The following is a 20,411-nucleotide window of genomic DNA, read 5'->3' on the forward strand; positions in this document are numbered from 1 at the left end:
TAAATAAATTTGGTAAAGTTGCAGGATACAAAATTAATGCACAGAAATCTCTTGCATTCCTATACACGAATGATGAAAAATCTGAAAGAGAAATGAAGGAAACTCTCCCATTTACCATTGCAACAGAAAGTATAAAATACCTAGGAATAAACCTACTTAGGGAGACAAAAGACCTGTATGCAAAAAACTATAAGACACTGATGAAAGAAATTAAAGATGATACAAAAAGTTGGAGAGATATACCATGTCCTTGGATTGGAAGAATCAATATTGTGAAAATGACTGTACTACCCAAAGCAAGCTACAGATTCAATGCAATCCCTATCAAATTACCAATGGCATTTTTTACAGAACTAGAGGGAGACAAAAAAGACCCCGAATAGCCAAAAGCAGTCTTGAGGGAGAACACCGGAGCTGGAGGAATCAGACTCTCTGACTTCACACTATATACTACAAAGCTACAGTAATCAAGACAATATGGTACTGGCACAAAAATAGAAATATAGATCAATGGAACAGGATAGAAAGCCCAGAGATAAGCCCATGCACCTATGGTCAACTAATCTATGACAAAGGAGGCAAGGATATACAGTGGAGAAAAGACAGTTTCAATAAGTGATGCTGGGAAAACTGGACAGCTACATGTAAAAGAATGAAATTAGAACACTCCCTAACACCATACACAAAAATAAACTCAAAGTGGATTAGAGACCTAAATGTAAAACTGGACACTATAAAACTCTTAGAGGAAAACATAAGAATACTCTTTGACATAAATCACAGCAAGATCTTTTTTGATCCACCTTCTAGAGTAATGGAAATAAAAACAGAAATAAACACATGGGACCTAATGATACTTAAAAGCTTTTGCAAAGCAAACGACAAACAAGACGAAAAGACAGCCCTCAGAATGGGAGAAAATATTTGCAAATGAAGCAACAGACAAAGGATTAATCTCCAAAATAGATAAACAGCTCATGCAGCTCAATATTAAAAAAACAACCCAATCAAAAAATGGGCAGAAGACCTAAATAGACATTTCTCCAAAGAAGACATGCATATGGCCAAGAAGCACATGAAAATCTGCTCAGCATCACTAATTATTAGAGAAATGCAAATCAAATCTACAATGAGGTATCACCTCACACCAGTTAGAATGAGCATCAGAAAATCTACAAACAACAAATGCTGGAGAGGGTGTGGAGAAAAGGGAACCCGCTTGCACTGTTGGTGGGAATGTAAATTGATACAGCCACTATGGAGAACAGTGTGGAGATTCCTTAAAAAACTAAAAATAGAATTACCATATGACTCAGCACTCCCACTACTGGGCATATACCCAGAGAAAACCATAATTCAAAAAGACACATGCACTCCATTGTTCATTGCAGCAGCATTTTCAACAGCCAGGTTATGGAAGCAACCTGAATATCCATTGACAGACAAATGGATAAAGAAGATGTGGTACATATATACAATGGAATATTACTCAGCCATTAAAAGGAACGAAATTGGGTCATTTGTAGAGATATGGATGGATCTAGAGACTGTTATACAGAGTGAAGTAAGTCAGAAAGAGAACAACAAATATCGTATCTAACACATATATATGGAACCTAGAAAAATGGCACAGATGAACCAGTTTGCAGGACAGAAATAGAGACACAGATGTAGAGAACAAGTGTATGGACACTAAGGGGGGAAATTGGCGGGGGTGGTGGTGGTGGTGTAATGAATTGGGCTATTGGGATTGACATAAATACACTAATATGTGTAAAATGGATAACTAATAAGAACCTGCTGTATAAAAAAAGTAAAATTTAAAAAGAAAAGAAATAGGGGTTTGATAGATTAGAACTTTATTTTTTAATTTGTAAGGTCATTTTAAAGAAAACTAGCATCTGCTATTACCATTATTTTATAAAACAACATTTTAATATCAAAAAAGTACAGAGGCAATCTTAGAATAAAGGTCAGTCTTTCTCAAAAATGGACAGTTGGCAACTTTACACCAACAAATGTGTATCTGGATGGACATAAGTTGTGTGTGTGTATTATAACTTTAGATACATGTTCTTTTTTTGTTTCTCACTTTGCTAAGGATTGGTGAAAATCGTGTAGCTGATTAACATTTTAAAAACCACTGCTTTAATAGCTCATCATCTACTCCAGAATTCCTGCCCCAGAAACCTGATGTGTGGAGCATAGGTTTTGTAGTCAGAGATATTGTTATCATGTCCTGGCTCCGCCATCTACTTAGTTGTTAAATCTAGGGCAAGCTGAGCCTTCCTTACCTCAAAAAAAAAAAAGTCTCAGAGTGCTCTTGAATATTTAAATGAAATAACTTAGGGAAACATTTGTAGCAGTACAGAGATGGACTAGTACACAGATGGAACTCAGGAAGTGTTCATTTCTATCAATGCAAACACAGGCGTGACTCTGCTGCTTCCCGACTTAGAGGCTGCTTGTGAGCTAAAGTCCTCATACATACACACAGTATCTGCTCAATGAATGTCAGTAAAAGGGGCCCTGACATTTTTGCGCAAGAGTTATTACAGGAACAAATCCCTATTTGCTTTTCTAGGTTATTTCCTCCAAATTCTCAGTCTTCTCTTAACTATCCTAACCCAGATAAAAGAAGGAAGGCACCACTGGTGAAAATGAAAACTCATGATTGTTGTTTTCTTCTCAGAAGTGAATCATTTCCCTGCCTACCTTAGTCTGAGTAAATTAATCTAAGCCTTTTGTGCTTTCTGATTACTGGCTTGAAATTTTATGCCATTGTTTATGCATTAAGTCTTCAGTCCACAGGTTTATACTCTGACTTCAAAGAAGAGATCACTGCCTTTTTTTAATTGAAGTATACTTGCTGCACTACAATGTTATATGTTACAGATGTACGATATAGTGATTCTTAAAGGTTATCCTCCATTTATAGTTGTTATAAAATATTGGCCATTCTCCTTGTTGTACAATATATCCTTGTAGCTTACTTTATACTTAATAATTTGTACCTCTTAATCCCCTGCTCCTATATTGCCCCTCCCTCCTTCCCTCTCCCCACTGGCAACCTCTAGTTCGTTCTCTATATCTGTGAGTCTGCTTCTTTTTTGTTATATTCACTAGTTTGTTATATTTTTTAGATTCCACATATAACTGATATCATACAATATTTGTCTTTTCTGTCTGACTTATTTCACTTAGCATAATGCCCTCCAAGTCTATCCATGTTGCTGCAGAGAAGGCACTAGAACTCCAGGCAGACTTGCCCAAGGTCCTATGGTGGTGGAGTCCTAATTTGAAACCAACTTTGTCTAATTCCATAGTATACTTTCTATTTTGTGAGACAAAGGAACATATCCTTAAAGGTAGAATGTGCCTGCTTGCCTTCAGAAACCACAGTCTAATAGTAAATGGATATTAATCATGTAAGACTTTCTGGAGGAGATGTTTTTTTGTTTTGTTTTGTTTTGTTTTTTTTGCAGTACGGGGGCCTCTCACTGTTGTGGCCTCTCCCGCTACGGAGCACAGGCTCTGGACGCGCAGGCTCAGCAGCCATGGCCCACAGGCCCAGCCGCTCCGTGGCATGTGGGATCCTCCCGGACCGGGGCACGAACCCGCGTCCCCTGCATCGATAGGCGGACTCTCAACCACTGCGCCACCAGGGAAGCCCTGGAGGAGATGTTTTGAGTCCAAACTTTGAAGGAAGGATTTTGTCTTAAAGGTCATTTCTTTGAATGTGTGATCTTTACCTCTGTTTATTCTCAATCTATTTCATTTTGAATGTAGCACTTATCTTTTCAGACTCTACTCCCTAAAACTCTTCTTGAAATCTCTCTTCCAAGATTATTAATACTGCTTCTTATCAAACACAGTCACCTTTTTTAATCACCTTCTGAGGGTCCTCTCCCTCTCAGTAGTGTTCCCAGCATAGTCTGGCTTCTGCTTCTCCTCCAGGCGTGGGCAGCTCAGTCTCTCCCTGGGTGGCCCATTCCAATTCTGACCATTCATAAGTCTTTCCTAATATTGAGCTAAAATATGACTTCTCGTTTCTAGTCCTGCCCTCTGAGGCTAACAAAGTCTTGCTTCTCACTAATGTCACATTTCCTTAGATATTTGAAGATGAGTATTGTTCCTGCCTACCCACCCCCCATGTTTTTGCTTCTTTTAGCTAAATGTCCTCATTTTCTTCAATAATTTCTCTTTATTATAGTTTTTAGTCCCTTCAGCATCCTTGAAGTACTCACTCTGGAATTTTTTTTTAATCTTTCTAACAAAATATTTTTCAAGTCTCTGTGTGTGTGTGTGTGTGTGTGTGTGTGTGTGTGTGTGTGCGCGCGCACGTGCAGTATATCAGCTACTCTTCCTACTATGGGATCACCCTTGATTTCTTCAGTCCTTCTTCATTTAACATGGTTTTGAGTACTTTCACCAAGTCACTTTTCTATGAATATGCTCCACTTTGAAAATCTCTTAAACTGTGGTGCCCAGACCGTGAATTTCCAGGTGTGTCTGGAACGTTGCAAAGTTATAGTGGACTTCTTTTTTTCTTCCTTTTTTTCTTTCTTTTTTCTCTCTGTTTTTTGTTTGTTTTTTTCTTTTTCTAATCAGAACTACATACGCTTCTCTCCATCTCTCAGCACTTCTCCTTGTCCCTGTGATTCTTGCCAGATTACCTCACAGACTCAGCTGTGAGTTTTCCCAGTACCCAGAGATAGGATTCATCAAAGTGAAAAAACATGAACTCATACAAGCCTTATTGCGGGTGCTCAGTCTCTTCACTTCACAATATTTATTCTCCTTTTTCCAGTTTGAAAATGGTACATGTTGAAGAAGATAAAGAAAAAATAAAGATATGGGTCTCAGTCTCTCTGTTTCCAGTTTTCATCATAGCATCTGCCCCGCAAGCAGCAGTCTAATATTTACTTTTTCTTCCTACTTCTAGTATAACTTAAAATCTTCTGAGATCCCTCTGTAGTCCAGACCTCTCTCAAGACCTGACTTCTGTATTTCCAGCTGCTTATTGGACAATGTCTGGAGATATGTTCCTCCATCCATTCTAGCCTAGACCATAGCTCCATGGGTTGTTATATCCTGAGCCCTCAGCATATTCTTAAGCACATAACAACAGGTGTTTAAATGAATTAATGAATAAGCTTCTGAAATCCCAACACTATCCTGTTGTCCTCTGCCACTTCCATCATCTTTGTAAATAACATTATGTTTTCATATTCACACATTCTAAAATTTCACATAGTAAAAAAATCTTGACATCATCTTTGGATTTATTCTGTTTGCCATTATATGCATATAATTACCAAATTCTATTAATTTTTCTTCATTGAAATTTCTTCATACCTCTTTCCCTCCCTTTCTAAAATCTTCCGTTTACTCCCAGCCTGTCACCTTCTCTTTATATAACTCCTATAGAGATTGTTGAAGCACCTTCCTAATTGTCCTCTGTTCTGTCTTCCTTCTGTCCTCTACCCCCTAACTCCTAAATCACCAGCTGATTTACTAATATAACCTTTATAAATATTGCAGCTCTCATCTTGTTATTCTTTGCTTAACAAACTAGAGGCTCCCTTTACAGTGAATCTTCTTCCTGACTTTCCCAGACACTCTCAGTGTCACCCACCTTCCCTAAATGTCTTATTTGCTGATATACTCTGTATATGTTTTTTGTTCTAGTTAATTTAAAATTAGTAGTGCCTTCACATATACCTTCCTTATGCCTGTGTCTGTATGTGTGTGTATGGGTATGTGAGTATATACATACCTGCTTTTTTAGTTTCATCACTCAGGGAGTGCCCTCCCTGAACCTCTATTCTGTCTGAATCCTGCCTCAGGTAGTCTACTGTCCTGTAAGAAGCATTTTGTGACTACATTCAATTATGTTTTTCCTTTAGAAAAAAAAATTTAATGTAATTGTTCTCTCATTGTTTAATGTATTGATATATAGTTTTGTGTCTCCAGCTTGATTATCTTTAATTCCTTGGGACCAGATTCCTTTTGCTCCCACCTGTATAGCATATAGCATGGAGATGGGCATGTAATAGGGTCTAAATAAATAAAGATTGGTTTATGCTTTCTCACTCGTAGCACATTTATGATCTCCCCATTCCTCACCTTTATTTGGTGTTGTTCTCTAAGAATTGCTGTCACCCCGACCCCAGCAGCCTTGGAAAAGACCGAATGGCTGCCAGCAGCAATAGACCACAGCAAGTTCCATAGTCTCTCAATTGAATACTGATTTTCATCAATGAAAGGCCCGTTCTCTAAGAACTTTTTGATAATGATATCTATTACCATATGGTAAGGGCATGGGGAAGTATCAACCTTTGGGACCTGGGCTTGCAGAACTCTTTGCAAATAAAAAACATGAATGCTTTCTAGGTAGTAGTAGTTACTGAATGGAAATAAGGCTTCCACACACAGCATCCCTATGCAGCTCTAAATGTACACTGGAGAATTAGTTTCCTGCTGTCTACCTTTGACCAAAAGCCACTTTTCTTTAAACCCGTATTCTTGGCTATGGCCAAATCTATCAAAAATCCTCTTCTGTCTCAGGACCAGGTGCAAGGAACCCCATGGCCATAGGAGAAGGAAGGAGAAGAAGCTAAAATAACATGAGGAGTACTTAGAGACAGCTCTGTTGCTACAAGTCAGTTGCCAGGCAATTCTAATTAAGTTCCTGTTTGGGATCCCTATAGCAATCTTTTTCAGCTGCTTTCCTGGATTAGCTACTGAGAAGTTTGTAAATCACGTAGTATGCCAGACACTATGCTGAAAACATGGTGCCTGCCTTTCTGTTTGCTTACCTTTCATCTGGGTTGACAGTACTTTAACAGATGACACTTTTTAGAGTTTAAAAAGTCTTGAATTTCCAGCAGAACAGGGCAAAAAGAGGAACAGCAGATCCTCAAGGATCTCACAAAGCAAAGTATTCCTGAGTTTCCATTAATTGATTCTACAGCTGTTTTGCCTGCTGTGTGCCAGGTGCAATGTTAGACATTTGGAATATAGTAGCAAACAAGACAGAAACTAAAAACAAAAACTCTTTGTCCACCCTACATTTATACTACTGGCCACATAATTTTGGCAAGTAACCAGCCATTTTTATCTAAATACCCTAAAGAAAAAGACTTTACAAACCCCTATTTTACTTTATTCTTGTTTCAGAACATTAATGACAATATTAAGCAATAGAGTCTAGCAGATTGGTTCAGAAAACGTAAAAGAAACTTACTTGAAAGGGCAGCAGTACATTTTGTAGTCACCTGTTAACAAACGGAAGAGCCCTATAGCTTTTTCAAGAATGACAAGAGATTTCTTGCAGTACTCTCAGCCTGGTGACGACCTTCCCACATTCTGGAATAGAAAGTGGGATAGGAGATAGAGATGCCACCAGAGAGCTAAGGGTGACGCTGCAGACCTTCTGTGAGAGGGGCTTAAAGCTTTAAGTTGTTTTTAGCCGTGGTTATCAGCCATCTTTCTTAACCCAAGCCTCCTCAGAGACTAAAACTATGCATTTCTAAAATGGGTTACTCACTATGGCTATAGGTCTGGTGATATGGTTATGAGATTCCTGACGTTGGCCTTATTAATGCCATGTTCTAAATCACTGAACGAACCAGAATTACCAATTGAAGATTATTGGATAACATAGACTGGCATTTTGTGAACAATCAACCCCAAGCTCTCAGGTTGTCCAGTGGGTACATATTACAAAAGGAGGCATTCCATTTTGTTGTTTGTTTTTGTACCCTGTACACTTCCAAAAAGGATTGAAGATAACTTTCACAGAACACACAATATAAGATTGAGCCATTAATTCAAAATAGCAAAAGTTAAATAGTAAAGAATTTTTTTAAGAAAGGAAGGCATTCTATTAAGAAACTTAGACTAATTTTGCCTTAAGCTTTCTAGGTAAGCATAGAGAGGAACTTGTAAGGTTGTGTAACCTGCAGTGTATAATAATGGAAACATATTGACTTCCCAGGAGAGAGAATTTTTACTAGGCCATTGCACTGAGAAACATCCATGAGAGTCTTTATATAAGAAACATGAGCAACGTAATAAATATCTTGATAACCACTTTAGAAAAAAATTACACTAGTATTTTGCTATTTCTTATATTAGCCATTAGTGAAAAAGGGAGCCTTCATGTGGAATTAAGATAATTTTCCACTAAACAAATCATTGTTCAGTTAAGGCAGACTGTATGGTCTGAACAGCTATGATATTTCATATGCTATTTGAATAAAGCTTGAAGAATCCTATATATATATTAAATAAATAATATTTCATAATAAACTTCATCTTTGCCATCTCTGTCTCATGTCTAGAGCAAGTTGGGTTTTTTCCCCAAAAAATACACATATAAAATAGCCATCTTCAGGACTTCCCTGGTGGCGCATTGGTTAAGAATCTGCCTGCCAACACCAGGGACACGGGTGCGAGCCCTGGTCCGGGAAGACCCCACATGCTGCGGAGCAGCTAAGCCCATGTGCCACAGCTACTGAGCCTGCACTCTAGAGCCCACAAGCCACAACTACTGAGCCCATGTGCCACAACTACTGAAGCCCATGCACCTAGAGCCTGTGCTCTGCAACAAGGGAAGCCACCTCAACGAGAAGCCCACGCACCACAACGAAGAGTAGCCCCTGCTTGCTGCAACTAGAGAAAGCCTTCGTGCAGCAACGAAGACCCAACACAGCCCAAATAAATTAATAAATTTATTTTAAAAATAATTTTTAAAAATAAAATGGCCGTCTTCATGCACACTAGTGACATAATCTATGACCTCCTGCCATCTGGGTGCTGCCATTGTGCTCAGCCAGGTTTTTTACAAAAGCTATATGACAAAGAGGATATTATATTATGAATTTTGAAGATGTTGAATGGTATTTTTATGAAGATGGACTATAGAAGTGCCTCTAAACAGAGCCAAAACTTTTCTCAGAAAGCATGGTTGGAGTCCCTCAAGTACTTGAATGATTGTAATTTTTAATAACATGCTGGCACTTGAATTGCAGGTACAGTGGTTGAGGAAAGCAATGGTTCTGATGAGATGGAGAATTCAGATGAAACAAAAATGTCAGAAGAGATATTAGCTTTGGTGGATGAATTTCAACAGGCATGGCCTCTGGAAGGCTTTGGGGGAGCACTAGAGATGAAAGGACGGCGTCTGGACTTACAGGGAATACGAGTACTGAAGAAAGGTCCCCAGGATGGAGTGGCCAGAAGCTCTTGCTATGGAGACTGCAGAAGTGAAGATGATGAAGCAACAGAGTGGGTAAGTGTTTGCTAACTCAGTTCTTATCAAATTGTGGCCCAGGTCTTTTGGAGGTGTCGGAGGTGCTCCTAGTTTGCAAAGTGTAAGGGTTCTATTGGGTATGTGGCTCTACTTTACTCCACTCTCCAGTCAGCCTTCACATGGGAATTGTACTGCCAGAAGCATTTCATGTTACTTAGGTATTGCTGGCTCTTCCAGGCGGCAAAGGAAGAGGGATGGGTGTGAAACCACACCCAAAGCCTGCAGACTTGGGAACAGCCCAGTTCAGATATCTTACTTTTCAGTTTCCTCTATACCCTTCAAGGCTAGGTTATTTTGTTTATTTCACTAAACATTTTTCATCTAGACCTTTAAGAATTAAACTGAAGGAAAGAACTTAACCCTAGCACAAGACTGATTATTCTTAAAGCCACCAATACCCACAGCCATGGACAGAAGTGATAACTGGTCTCATTTGTCCCTAATATGTTTTCGTTTCCCAGATCACATTCCAAGTCAAACGTGTAAAGAAACCCAAAGGAGATCATAAGAAATCTCCTGGGAAAAAGGTAGAATCGAATCAGGCAGAAAATGTACATCGTAACCAAGCAAACCTGGAGATCACTGGCCCAAAGGTGGCATCTCCTGGGCCACAAGGTAAATTTGAATATTTAATATGCCAGTTTCTTCTTTCAGATTTCACTGTCTCAGTTCTCACAAAGGGTGTGTTTGCAGCTTGAAGTAGATCAGATGAGAACGTAATTGAACCAAGTGAGCAAGAAATCAGTCATCGATATAAAAAGTTTTGTTTGACATATACTTGATTTTTTTTTTTACCATTGGCCATTTGAATTACAATCTTACCATCTTGAACTTAAATATCCTATTAATTCCTAACAGTCTAGTTTAATATGTAAAACTGTGAGTTTGAGACAGACTCCCTGGCTTCACACACCAGTTTTGCTGTTTAGTTCTCTGTGCCTCATTTTCCTTATCTATAAAATGGCAATAATTGCATCTGTCTTATAGGGTGGTTGTGAGTATTATATGAGTTTATACATGTAAAGTGCTTTAAATGAACTGGGCACATAGGACTCAATAAGTATTAACTATTTAGTAACATTTTTGTATGTCAGATGTCTCTTTAAGTATTGGATAAATGCTTTGGGACTACTCCCCAGAAAAAAAAATGCATTTACATCAAAATTTGGCATGTACTTTCAGGGTTCATAGTTGTCCCGAAATCTATCTTTGGACTCCAGGTTCAGGGCCATTGCCATGAGTCCAGTTGACTTTCTTTTCCAACAATGAAATAGCAGTGATAGAATTTCTTTTTTTAAAAGAAGTCTCCTTTTTTAAAGGATATTTTCACTGTCTTAGACTTCAAAAATTCAAGGTAAGTTCATGAAAATGTGTCTTATTTAAGTTGTATTTACCAAAGCTGAAAGCGAAGGACACATAATAAAATGTAAAGAATGAGGTCAACTTGGCTAAATCCCAGAATGATCTGTGATTTGAGAAAAATACTAAGGACACCAAAAAGGATACTTTGTCATGACTAGAGTTGAAAGTATGAAGTAGCTTTACTGTTTAAGAAAAATAGCATGTGCTAACATGTTATGGAAAGAAAGCAACACTTCCTCTAGTAGGTCCATCTACAGTAACAAGGAAAAAGATATTCAAACTATAAAACATGATTATAGCAATGAAACTTCCAATGGATTAAGTAGTAAATGTAATAAAAACATAAAAGAGGAAAATTCAAATGGATATTTATATACTTTTAAGGTGAAAAAGGACTTTCTAAAGCAGAGAGAAAAAGAAAAAAATAATAATTCTGGCATCAGAAAACACTACAAAATAGAAAGACAAAGGATTGAAACAAAGTATTTTTGCAGAGTGTTTATATATATTTACAGAATATATGATAAGCAAAGGATATCAACATCATTTAAAGAGCACCTACAAATTGATAGAAAAAAATACTGCATTTCAATAAAATATGTACAAAGTACGTAGGAATTCACCAAATAACACATACACACACACACACACACACACACAGCCGCTAAACGTGATAAAATGTTCAGCCTCACTAGCAATCAAGGAAGTGCAAATATAAAATGTGATATGTCATTTTTGCTTGTCAGATTATTTGTGTAATACACAGTGAGAGTTAATAAAATGAATTTTGGGATAGTTTGACTAGATGTATCAGAAAATTTTTTAAAATGCCAACAGTTCTACTTCTAGTAATTTACCCTAAATAAATTATCTTACAAGTATGAAAGATAGAAGTACAGAGATTGATCATTGTGCTGCTTATCATAATAAAAATTTGAAAAATACCTAAATGATGATAGTTGCCTAAATAAATTACAGCATGTTCTTGCCGTGTACTGTGCAGCCAAGATGTTTATAATTTAGTAGGTGAACAAACACAGTTTATAGAATAGCATATATAGAGAATACTTCAGTTTTTGTAAAATAGTAAATATACTATATTTTGACTACATTTTTTTTCACATTTCAGTATCTCTGAAATTGAGATCATCTTACAATTGATAGTATCTTAAATAATAATTGGCAGCATTTTTCTTTCTTAAATCATGTAAAAGAATGTGTACCTTACAGTTTATGACATCTTAGATTTGACGAAATATGCTAAAATAAACAAGCACATAGAAACCAGTGTAGGAGAGAATACACTAAAATGTCATAAATGATCATCTCTGGGTGCCGATAGGGCTGCAGGTGATATTCTGTTTTCTTCTACATTCTTTTCCATTTTCTAAATATGTTATAATAAGCCTATATTACTTTAACAAACAAAAACTAAAAATTTCTTGTAAAAGTGAAAGTTAAAGCTCAGGGTGGTTGAGATGATAGGAGAGCACTTAGACAATTTTAAATGGATTCAAGGAGGTGGGCCTGGGTAGGGCACTGAATATACTTGCAAATGAGATCATGGAACTAAAGTGTCACTGTCACTAAAGTGAAAAGTTCTAAAGCAAGAGAAGACTGGAGAGGTTCAGTATCCCAATTTTCAAATAAGTATGGATTCTGTCCACTACCAAGTGATAAGGAGTTTGTGATAAATTCTGACAAAGTTCTAAAGCAAATTATTAAACCAGTACTTTGTGAGCCCATGGGGGAAGAGTAGGGATCATTAAGGGCCATTGTAGATATTCTAAGAATTAATAAAATTAATAATGCATAACTAATTTCATTTCCTACTTTGGTGAGGGCTAGTAGACTGGAAGGCCAGGAAAGTGTCATAGACATAATGTAACTAGATAAAAGCAAAGCATTTAACAGAGTGTCTTATGATATCCTTGTGAACAAGGTAGAGAGTGGTACGCTCAAAGGCTCCCCTGTGCCTGCAGCGTAAAGACCAAACTTTCTAGTGTGGTACGAGACTGTTTACAACCCAGCCTTTCTCTCCCCTTCAGTACCATTCTCTGAACCAACCCTGCTCTTGTTTTATCTCCTTGTCTTTGCACATGCTGTTCCCTCTGCCTGGAATGCCCTTCTGCCACCTCAGCGGTGCTAAAATGTCACTCATCTTTACACTTCAAACTCCAATGCCATGTCTTCCTTGGTACCTTCAGGCAGCATTAGTTGCTGTCTCCTCTATGCAGCTGTTCTGTACCTTCACTCTAGCACTTAACCTTATTGTGTTCTAATAATTTGTTTGTTTACCTTCCTCAGTAGACTGTGAGCTCAAGGGCAGGCCCTTTTATTATTCCTCTCTGTATCCCTAGTGTCTTAACACAGTTCCCAGTCTCTTATAACAGATGCTCAATAAACATTTTTCAAGTGAATTCCTTAAACAAAAGAAAAATAAGCTTTATTGTGAAACCTATGGTTCAATTCTTTAACTTATGAATTTAAACAGGGTTCATTTGAAACTCTTCCAAACTGTTTTGTGCTGTTCTATTAAAATCTAAATCTAAAGCCCTGCCTGTGTCTTAAACAGTTTTCTATCGTTGGTAAATTCCTACAGTATAAAAAGAGCTATACAGAACCAAAGTTCTCCTTCCTGTCCATTCCAATCGAATTTCTTCAGAAGAATCCTTCCCAGATAGGACTTAATTCTGCTCTTTTCTTGGGGACTTGATTTAAGTAAAGGGCCTACACCCAAAAGGTCGTACCTTTGAAGGATACCATAAACAGAGCTTTAAAAGCCCAGTAAAGCTTTAAATAGCATGATTGGGAATGTGCACGTTAGAGTCAAACAGACCTGGATCTGAATCCCATTTCTGCCACCTAGTAGCTAGGTGACCGTGGGCAAGTCACTTGATTTCTCTGAGCCTCTGTTTTCTCATCTGAGAAATGAGGATTAAAATCTGCCTCATGAGGTTACAAATATAAAGCCCTTAGCACAGGACCTGAACACATGGTAAGTGCTCTGGAAATAAATGATAACCTTTCATTATCATCATTATTCTCTGTCCTACTGCTTTTCTTTACAGCAGGGGTTCTCTACCAGGAGTGACTTTGCCCTCCCAGGGAACTTTTGACAGTATCTGGAGACAGTTTTTGTTGTCATATATCAGGGAGGGTGCTGCTGACATCTGTTGGGTAGAGGCCAGGGATGCTGCCAGACATCCTCCAGTGCACGGGACAGCTCTCACAATGTCAATAGTACCAGCTTAAGAAACCCTGCTTTAGAGATACATGTTTCTCCTGACTTAGAGTTGTCTCTATAAAATCAGAATGTATTGATTTTGAATAGAAAGCAATAGAAAGGTAAAAATTAAGTTTGGTAAAGTGTTAACATTGAACAGTATTTTGACCCTTATCTCAGTCTTAAATCCAGTGAAGGGCACATTTATTTTTACTTCATCATCTGTCTTTGAAAACAAGGCTTTACTCAAAGATGATTGTTATTCCCATAGCTGTGAATGACAAGATTTTAGTTAGTTCTCTAGGTGGTAGAAATTCTAGACTAGAAGAATGACTGGCACCTCCAATACACCAATCTGGATGAAGTAATCACCAGGGCATAAGACACTATACGTTCTGTTCCTTTGCAGTTGTGTCGATTGATGACATACTTTCCTTCCAGGAAAAAAGCGTGACTACCAGAGTCTGGGATGGCCCAGCCCGGACGAGTGCCTCAAACTCCGCTGGGTAGAGCTGACGGCCATCGTGAGTACCTGGCTTGCAGTTTCTTCAAAAAACATTGAGTGAGTATCTTAAACCTCTCCCTCCTTCATGGCATTTGTGACCAGTGATCCCACTGGGCCCCAGCTGACCTCATGGCTTCGCTTCTTTGTCAACAGCTACTAGAAGAGTCGTCCTCTCTAGGGTTGGCGGTTCAGAGGATACCACAGTTGGACTCAGCCCATTGTACTGAAACAGTCGATGTGCCCCCTTCTCAGTGCCTTCACCTATACTTTCTAAGCTATCTAGAAGTCACAGCTAACTTACTTAGTTTGAATTAAAGACTGGATCTCTCTCAATCAAAGCACAAAACCTCCCTGACATCGTGTGCTTACAAAGGGAGCCAGAGCAAATCCAGATTTACAAGCACCTACCGGGACACAAGCGAGCAAGGTTGCCTCTTATAGCTGCATTTTCCTCCCTGGATGCTCAGTCTCTTTTGTTGGCCCCTTTTCTACCTTTTAAGCATTGGAGTTCCCCAGGATTTACCACTAAGCCTTCTTATTTTACAATCACTCCTAGTCAAACTGCTCTACTCCCAGAACTTTTTAGTATTTTTCAAAACCACCTGCTTTTCTTCCTCCCCATTGCAGCCTCCTTAAACCAGAGTACCTTCATCTCCACTTAGATCCATTCTGTAGCCTCCTAGCTGGTCCTCTTGGTTTATTCATTCTTGCATCTCTTCAGTCCATTCTGTCCACAGTACTCAGCATTATTCCTCAAATATAAGTCAGATAATTCTTAAAATACTCTAATAACTTATAAATATCGCTGTTCACAGTGGCCCACAGAGCCCTTCATGATTTGCTCCCTGCGTGTCTTTCCATCTTCAGCTCTGCCCTCCGCCCTCCCTCCCTTCACATGTGGTATCTCCTTTGCCTGTGCTGGTGTTCCCAGCACCTTCTCCCTTCCTGGTTAATTCATACTCCTCCTTCTGGTCTCCACGTAAATCTCTCTTCCTCAGGAAGTCCTTCATTAACCACCTCCTTCCTCCATCAGCACGGAGGAAATATATACCCTCCTGTAGTAAACTGACGTTGCACTGTGTTTTTATCTTTTACAATTCATCACATCTGTAATAACTGACTATGAGCATCATAACTGTGGGAACTGGGTATGTTTTGTTAAGTATTATAACCCTGACATTACATCTGACATGTAATAGGCTGTGAATAAATCATGAATGAGTGAATGTTTGCATAATATGTGTTAAACTTTTTAAGTAGCCATAACAAAATTTGGCAGTGCCAATTTGCCACATCAGTATATATGATACATATATGATAGGGTATGACATTTAGCCTGTCTATAGCAGGAAAATGACCCCTTTGGAACCATGAAGGGAAGTACTTATATCTTATACATAGATACAGTGAATAGCTGGATCTGTATAACATTTACTGTCTAAACTTTAGGTAACTTTTTCCATGGGGACAAGTGTGCTTCTGTGCATAGAGGGAAAGTAAAAGATAGGAACCACCTGTGGGTATTTATCACTATCTGTACCCTGGAAGAAGAAGTCCTAGAAGAAAACCCACCTGGTTTAAAACCTCCCCAGTGAGAAAAAGTGGCCAAGCAGCAGTAAGGAAATCAGACATCACAGTGCATAGAAAGGAGGCAGCTTGAGGAGACTGAGAAAATACTGAGTTCAAGACTCAGATCCCACCACTGCTGCTTTGACCTGGGGTACGATCTCTATTCATACGTTCAGCAGATGGTCATTACCAGGCACTGGATTCCTTGTACCTGTAAAATGAGAGTTCAGACTAAATAACTTCTGAAGTGTCTTCCATTGTGAGACTGTGTGGTTCCAGACACTTCTAATAATATGTTGAAGTTATGGTCAGCTGATTATTAATACTCTTTCTCCCCACCCACTTAACTTTTCCGTGGCTAAGGTGGTCCTCTCCATTTTTCAGCATCACAGAACACATAGACTTTGCCACTCCAATACAGCAGCCAGCGATGGAACCTGTTTGCAATGGCAATCTCCCCACAAGCATGCACACCCTGGACCACTTGCAGGGGGTTTCCAACCGAGCCAGCCTACATTACACGGGCGAGAGCCAGTTAACAGAGGTGAGTGCTCGGCTTTATTCAGCCTCTCTGTAGTTTTTAGCCCCACAGTCATGATGCAACTGATAGCAGAAAGCACAAGCAGCCAGGCCATATTTTTTTGCCTATTTTCAGATGGCTGTCATCTAGGTGGCTTTAGGCCAAGCCTAATTTCTTTCAGGCCCTGTGACTGAGCTTATGCTTTTTTTATGACCAGGAAATTTTAATTCTGATTTATTCCTCGAGGTGGGTAGCATTCTGCTTGCCATCAGACAGAGGCTCTTCGTGAGAAATATTTGGGGCAGTTAGTCCTCCTATTGACATCCTTAAGAAGGAAGGGAAAGAGGACAGACCCAGCATATACCTAGAAGAATAATTGGAAAACATGCCACAGTAGAGGCATGTTAAGTAAGTAGAGGATTTGTTAAATAAGTTTTGATATAGATGTGAGATAGTATACAATAAGAGCCATTAAGAAAGATGTAGTAGAAATATATGTATTGGCATGAAGACATTTTTAGAATATATTATGTGAAAATGTAGGTGACAGTTTACAGTGTGATCCCATGGTATACAGTCTGTGAGAGAAATAATATATGTGTACATAGAAAAATATCTGAAAGATACATAAGGGATATCAACAGTGGTTGTGTCTGGGTGACAGGATTACAAGTGCTTTTTATTTTCTTTATTTACTCTATATTCTTTAATACTATAATGAATGTGTTTTACATGTCCATAATTTTTGTTAAATGAGAGAAGGCTGAGGGGATGGTAAAATGGCCTTCAGTGTATCTTCCACAAAATGCTTTACCAACAGGACCACAGCAGGTACCCCAGAGAAGCAGTCTGACCTGTGGTACAGTGCCCAACTCAGCGTCAGCAGTGTCACCAGACCTCACCTCATTTTCATTCCTCTAATCTACCATCTTCCTCCCTATACCAGGTATTGCAAAATCTTGGCAAAGACCAATATCCACAGCAGTCACTTGAACAAATTGGCACCCGAATTGCCAAAGTTTTGGAAAAGGTAAGTCACTCTGTAGGAAAGCTCTAAACTATTGCCCACTTTCTAACTTTTCCAGATTATTTGCCACTATGTGGCTCTAACCTCTTCTGTTAGTTACTTAATACTTGGTACCGAAAGGATGATGTGAAATGTTTCAATCACTTTTCCATTACTTTTTCCATCAATTGGTTAGTATTCTTTTTTGCTGCTTTGTTTACCTTCTGTGCTTAAACTTTACATGGTCAGTTTTCTCTTTTTTAGTCCAGCGTGGATATATTCAGGTGATGCTACTGTGAACTATGGAATCTAGGTATGGGAAGTAAGTCAGGTGTTCCTTTTTTGGTGATAAAGAATATTTGGTATTTTGGATGGTCGGTGGGAATCATCTTGAAATATCTTTTTTTCTTTGAAATCATGAAAAATATTTGCAAAACTATATTTTCATACAGCCTACAGAAAATATAATTAAGAGTCTCTAAGACTGTTCATCTGCCTCTGTGTGATATTTGTATAAAAAGGAAGTTTTAAATTTTTAATTTAATTATTTTATGGTTAAGAATCTCTCCACTTTATTATTATAATGATATTGAAGAGGTAACATAAAATAGTGATTAAAAGGGTCAACTCCACTTCTAGTAGGTAGGGAGAGGATAATCGCATCAGTTTAAAAGAGAGGAAGTGGAAGGCACTCAGCAATCACTATTCCATGGGAATTCTGAAATTTCATCTGGCCATATGTCACCGGTTCCCCCAATTCCAGGGTAGGATATATTCCCTTTTTTATTTATTTATTTATTTATTATTGCTGCATTGGGTCTTCACTGCTGTGAGAGGTTTTCTCTAGTTGCGGCGAGCAGGGGTTACTCTTCATTGCAGTGCGTGGGCTTCTCATTGCGGTGGCTTCCCTTGTTGCAGAGCATGGGCTCTAGGCACGCAGGCTTCAGTAGTTGTGACTCCCAGGCTCTAGAGCACAGGCTCAGTAGTTGTGGCGCACGGGCTTAGTTGCTCTGCGGCATGTGGGATCTTCCCAGACCAAGGCTCTAACCTGTGTCCCCTGCATTGGCAGGCAGATTCTTAACCACTGCGCCACCAGGGAAGCCCAGGGATATATTCCTTGAATAGGGCCTGTTTTGGTTCCCTGGGGTTGGCTTCCTAATGTTTCTCAGCTTTCAGCTCTTCTCTCTGAGCTGTCTTTCCTTTTCCTTAGGAGTGTCCTGTATTTGTAGCTGAATAGCTTACTCAGCCTGCTGCCTGTCTCTATCCCTGGCACAACTTCTTAGAAAAACTTTGTGGACTTTCAAATTATAAGCCATCCCATCAGACAAAAGCCACACTCACAGATCTCTTCAAGAAGGCCCCTGTCTCCTTTGAACATGAGTCCAGGACAATACCTTTAAGATCCTTAGCTACCTTTGGTCTAACGGAGAGTCTCTGAGGCTTAAATCTAGACTCAGATCTTTCTGAGGTGGTAGTAACAAAGTGTCTTACTGCCGTGCTTTTGATTTGATCTTAATCCTGAGGCCATAGTTTTACTGGTAGCACCTGGATTTGACTTTTTGTCAAAACCTTGTGCTGACTAGAGAAGCTGGCAATTGAGAAAGTTTCATTTTCTAACCCTGCAAGTCCCAGGTTGGAAGCATTTTCTCTAAATTCTGCTTGAAAACTGCACAGTTCCTTGTTTAGGTCTCCTCTCTCTTTTAATACCTAAAAAAATTATAGGTGATTTTTAAAAAACCATTTGTCACTTTCAGCTCTCTTCCTAGAGGTCTTCCCAGCCAGATCCACAGCTTTGTTAGGTATTTTCCTATATTCCAAGATACAGCCTCACTATTTGTTTTGCCAATAGATTATAATGCCGCTTCTCCAGGGTCCAGTAGCAGTATCCCCAGTGCTCTTCCAACCTTCATTAATGGTCTCGTTGCTGCTCCTTCGGCAAGTGTCCTCAACCCGTTCCCCAGACTTATGTCACATGCTTTAAGTTTCTGTTGTGACCACACTCCATTCTTGATGCCAAATACTATTTTTATTTATCTTTTTGCCTAATAAATCATGCCAGGATTTACTGGCTTAAAACAAAATTATTATTTGCTCAAGATTCTACAACCTGAGCTGGACCGTCTTCTGATCTGACTTGGAATCATTCATTCAACTATAGGCATGTGGAGACCCAACTGGGGCTGGCCGCCAAAGAAGGCTGGAGTGATTGGAATAGTTGGGACACAGTTGGATATCGTCTCTCTCCAAGCAGTCTCTCTAGCAGAGAAGCTGGACCTTTTTACCTGGTGGCTCGGGGCTCCAGGAGGGTGAAAGCAGAAGCTTAGAGTCCATGCACAGAGGTGGAACAGCACCACTTTCACTCCTTCTATCTGTCAAAGCAAAGTCCCAGGGCAGGGGAAATATCCTCCACCTGCTGGCAGTGCAAAGACTACGGCCTATCTTTTATCCACTGCAGCGCCTTTAAAAGGAGCAACAATAAAACTGACAGCTTCTCAATGGAAATGATGGAAACTAGAAGCCAATGTAATGATATCTTTAAAGTACTAAAGAAAACTGCAAGCCTAAAATTCTATACCAGCAAAAATACTGTTCAAAAATTAAGGTGAAATAAAGATGTGTTTAAACCAATAAAAATTCAGAGACTTAGGCATCAATAGGCCTGCACTGAAATAAAAATTAAAGGGAGTTCTTCAGAAAAATGATCCCAGATAGAAATATGGACATGCCAGATGGAAAGAAGAATACTGGAAAGAAAATATAAATGACGAGTAATTGTACAAAATGATAACTGTACTGCCCTGAGGAGCTTCACCTTTATAGATAACAAAAATTCATGGTAACAGTAACATAAATGATGGGAGGGAAATAAATGGAGTTTAAAAGTTCTAAGGTTTAATTGGTATC

The 20,411-nt window shown here is 38.9% G+C and overlaps 1 protein-coding gene across 6 annotated transcripts in view; it reads left to right on the top strand.

The window, feature by feature from the left end:
- The window catches only part of TTC17 (tetratricopeptide repeat domain 17), a 163,403-nt gene that overhangs the window by 103,756 nt on the left and 39,236 nt on the right, over positions 1 to 20,411 (top strand). For all 6 annotated transcript variants that reach the window (XM_007126403.4, XM_007126405.4, XM_055091536.1 and 3 more), the window contains 5 exons: positions 9,039 to 9,298; positions 9,781 to 9,934; positions 14,349 to 14,469; positions 16,366 to 16,525; positions 17,448 to 17,531. In XM_007126403.4, the coding sequence (XP_007126465.1) occupies positions 9,039 to 9,298; positions 9,781 to 9,934; positions 14,349 to 14,469; positions 16,366 to 16,525; positions 17,448 to 17,531 (779 nt within the window). The remainder of the gene's footprint in view (positions 1 to 9,038; positions 9,299 to 9,780; positions 9,935 to 14,348; positions 14,470 to 16,365; positions 16,526 to 17,447; positions 17,532 to 20,411) is intronic.

This window comes from Physeter macrocephalus, chromosome 16 (assembly GCF_002837175.3).
Source record: "Physeter macrocephalus isolate SW-GA chromosome 16, ASM283717v5, whole genome shotgun sequence".
NCBI lineage: Eukaryota > Metazoa > Chordata > Mammalia > Artiodactyla > Physeteridae > Physeter > Physeter macrocephalus.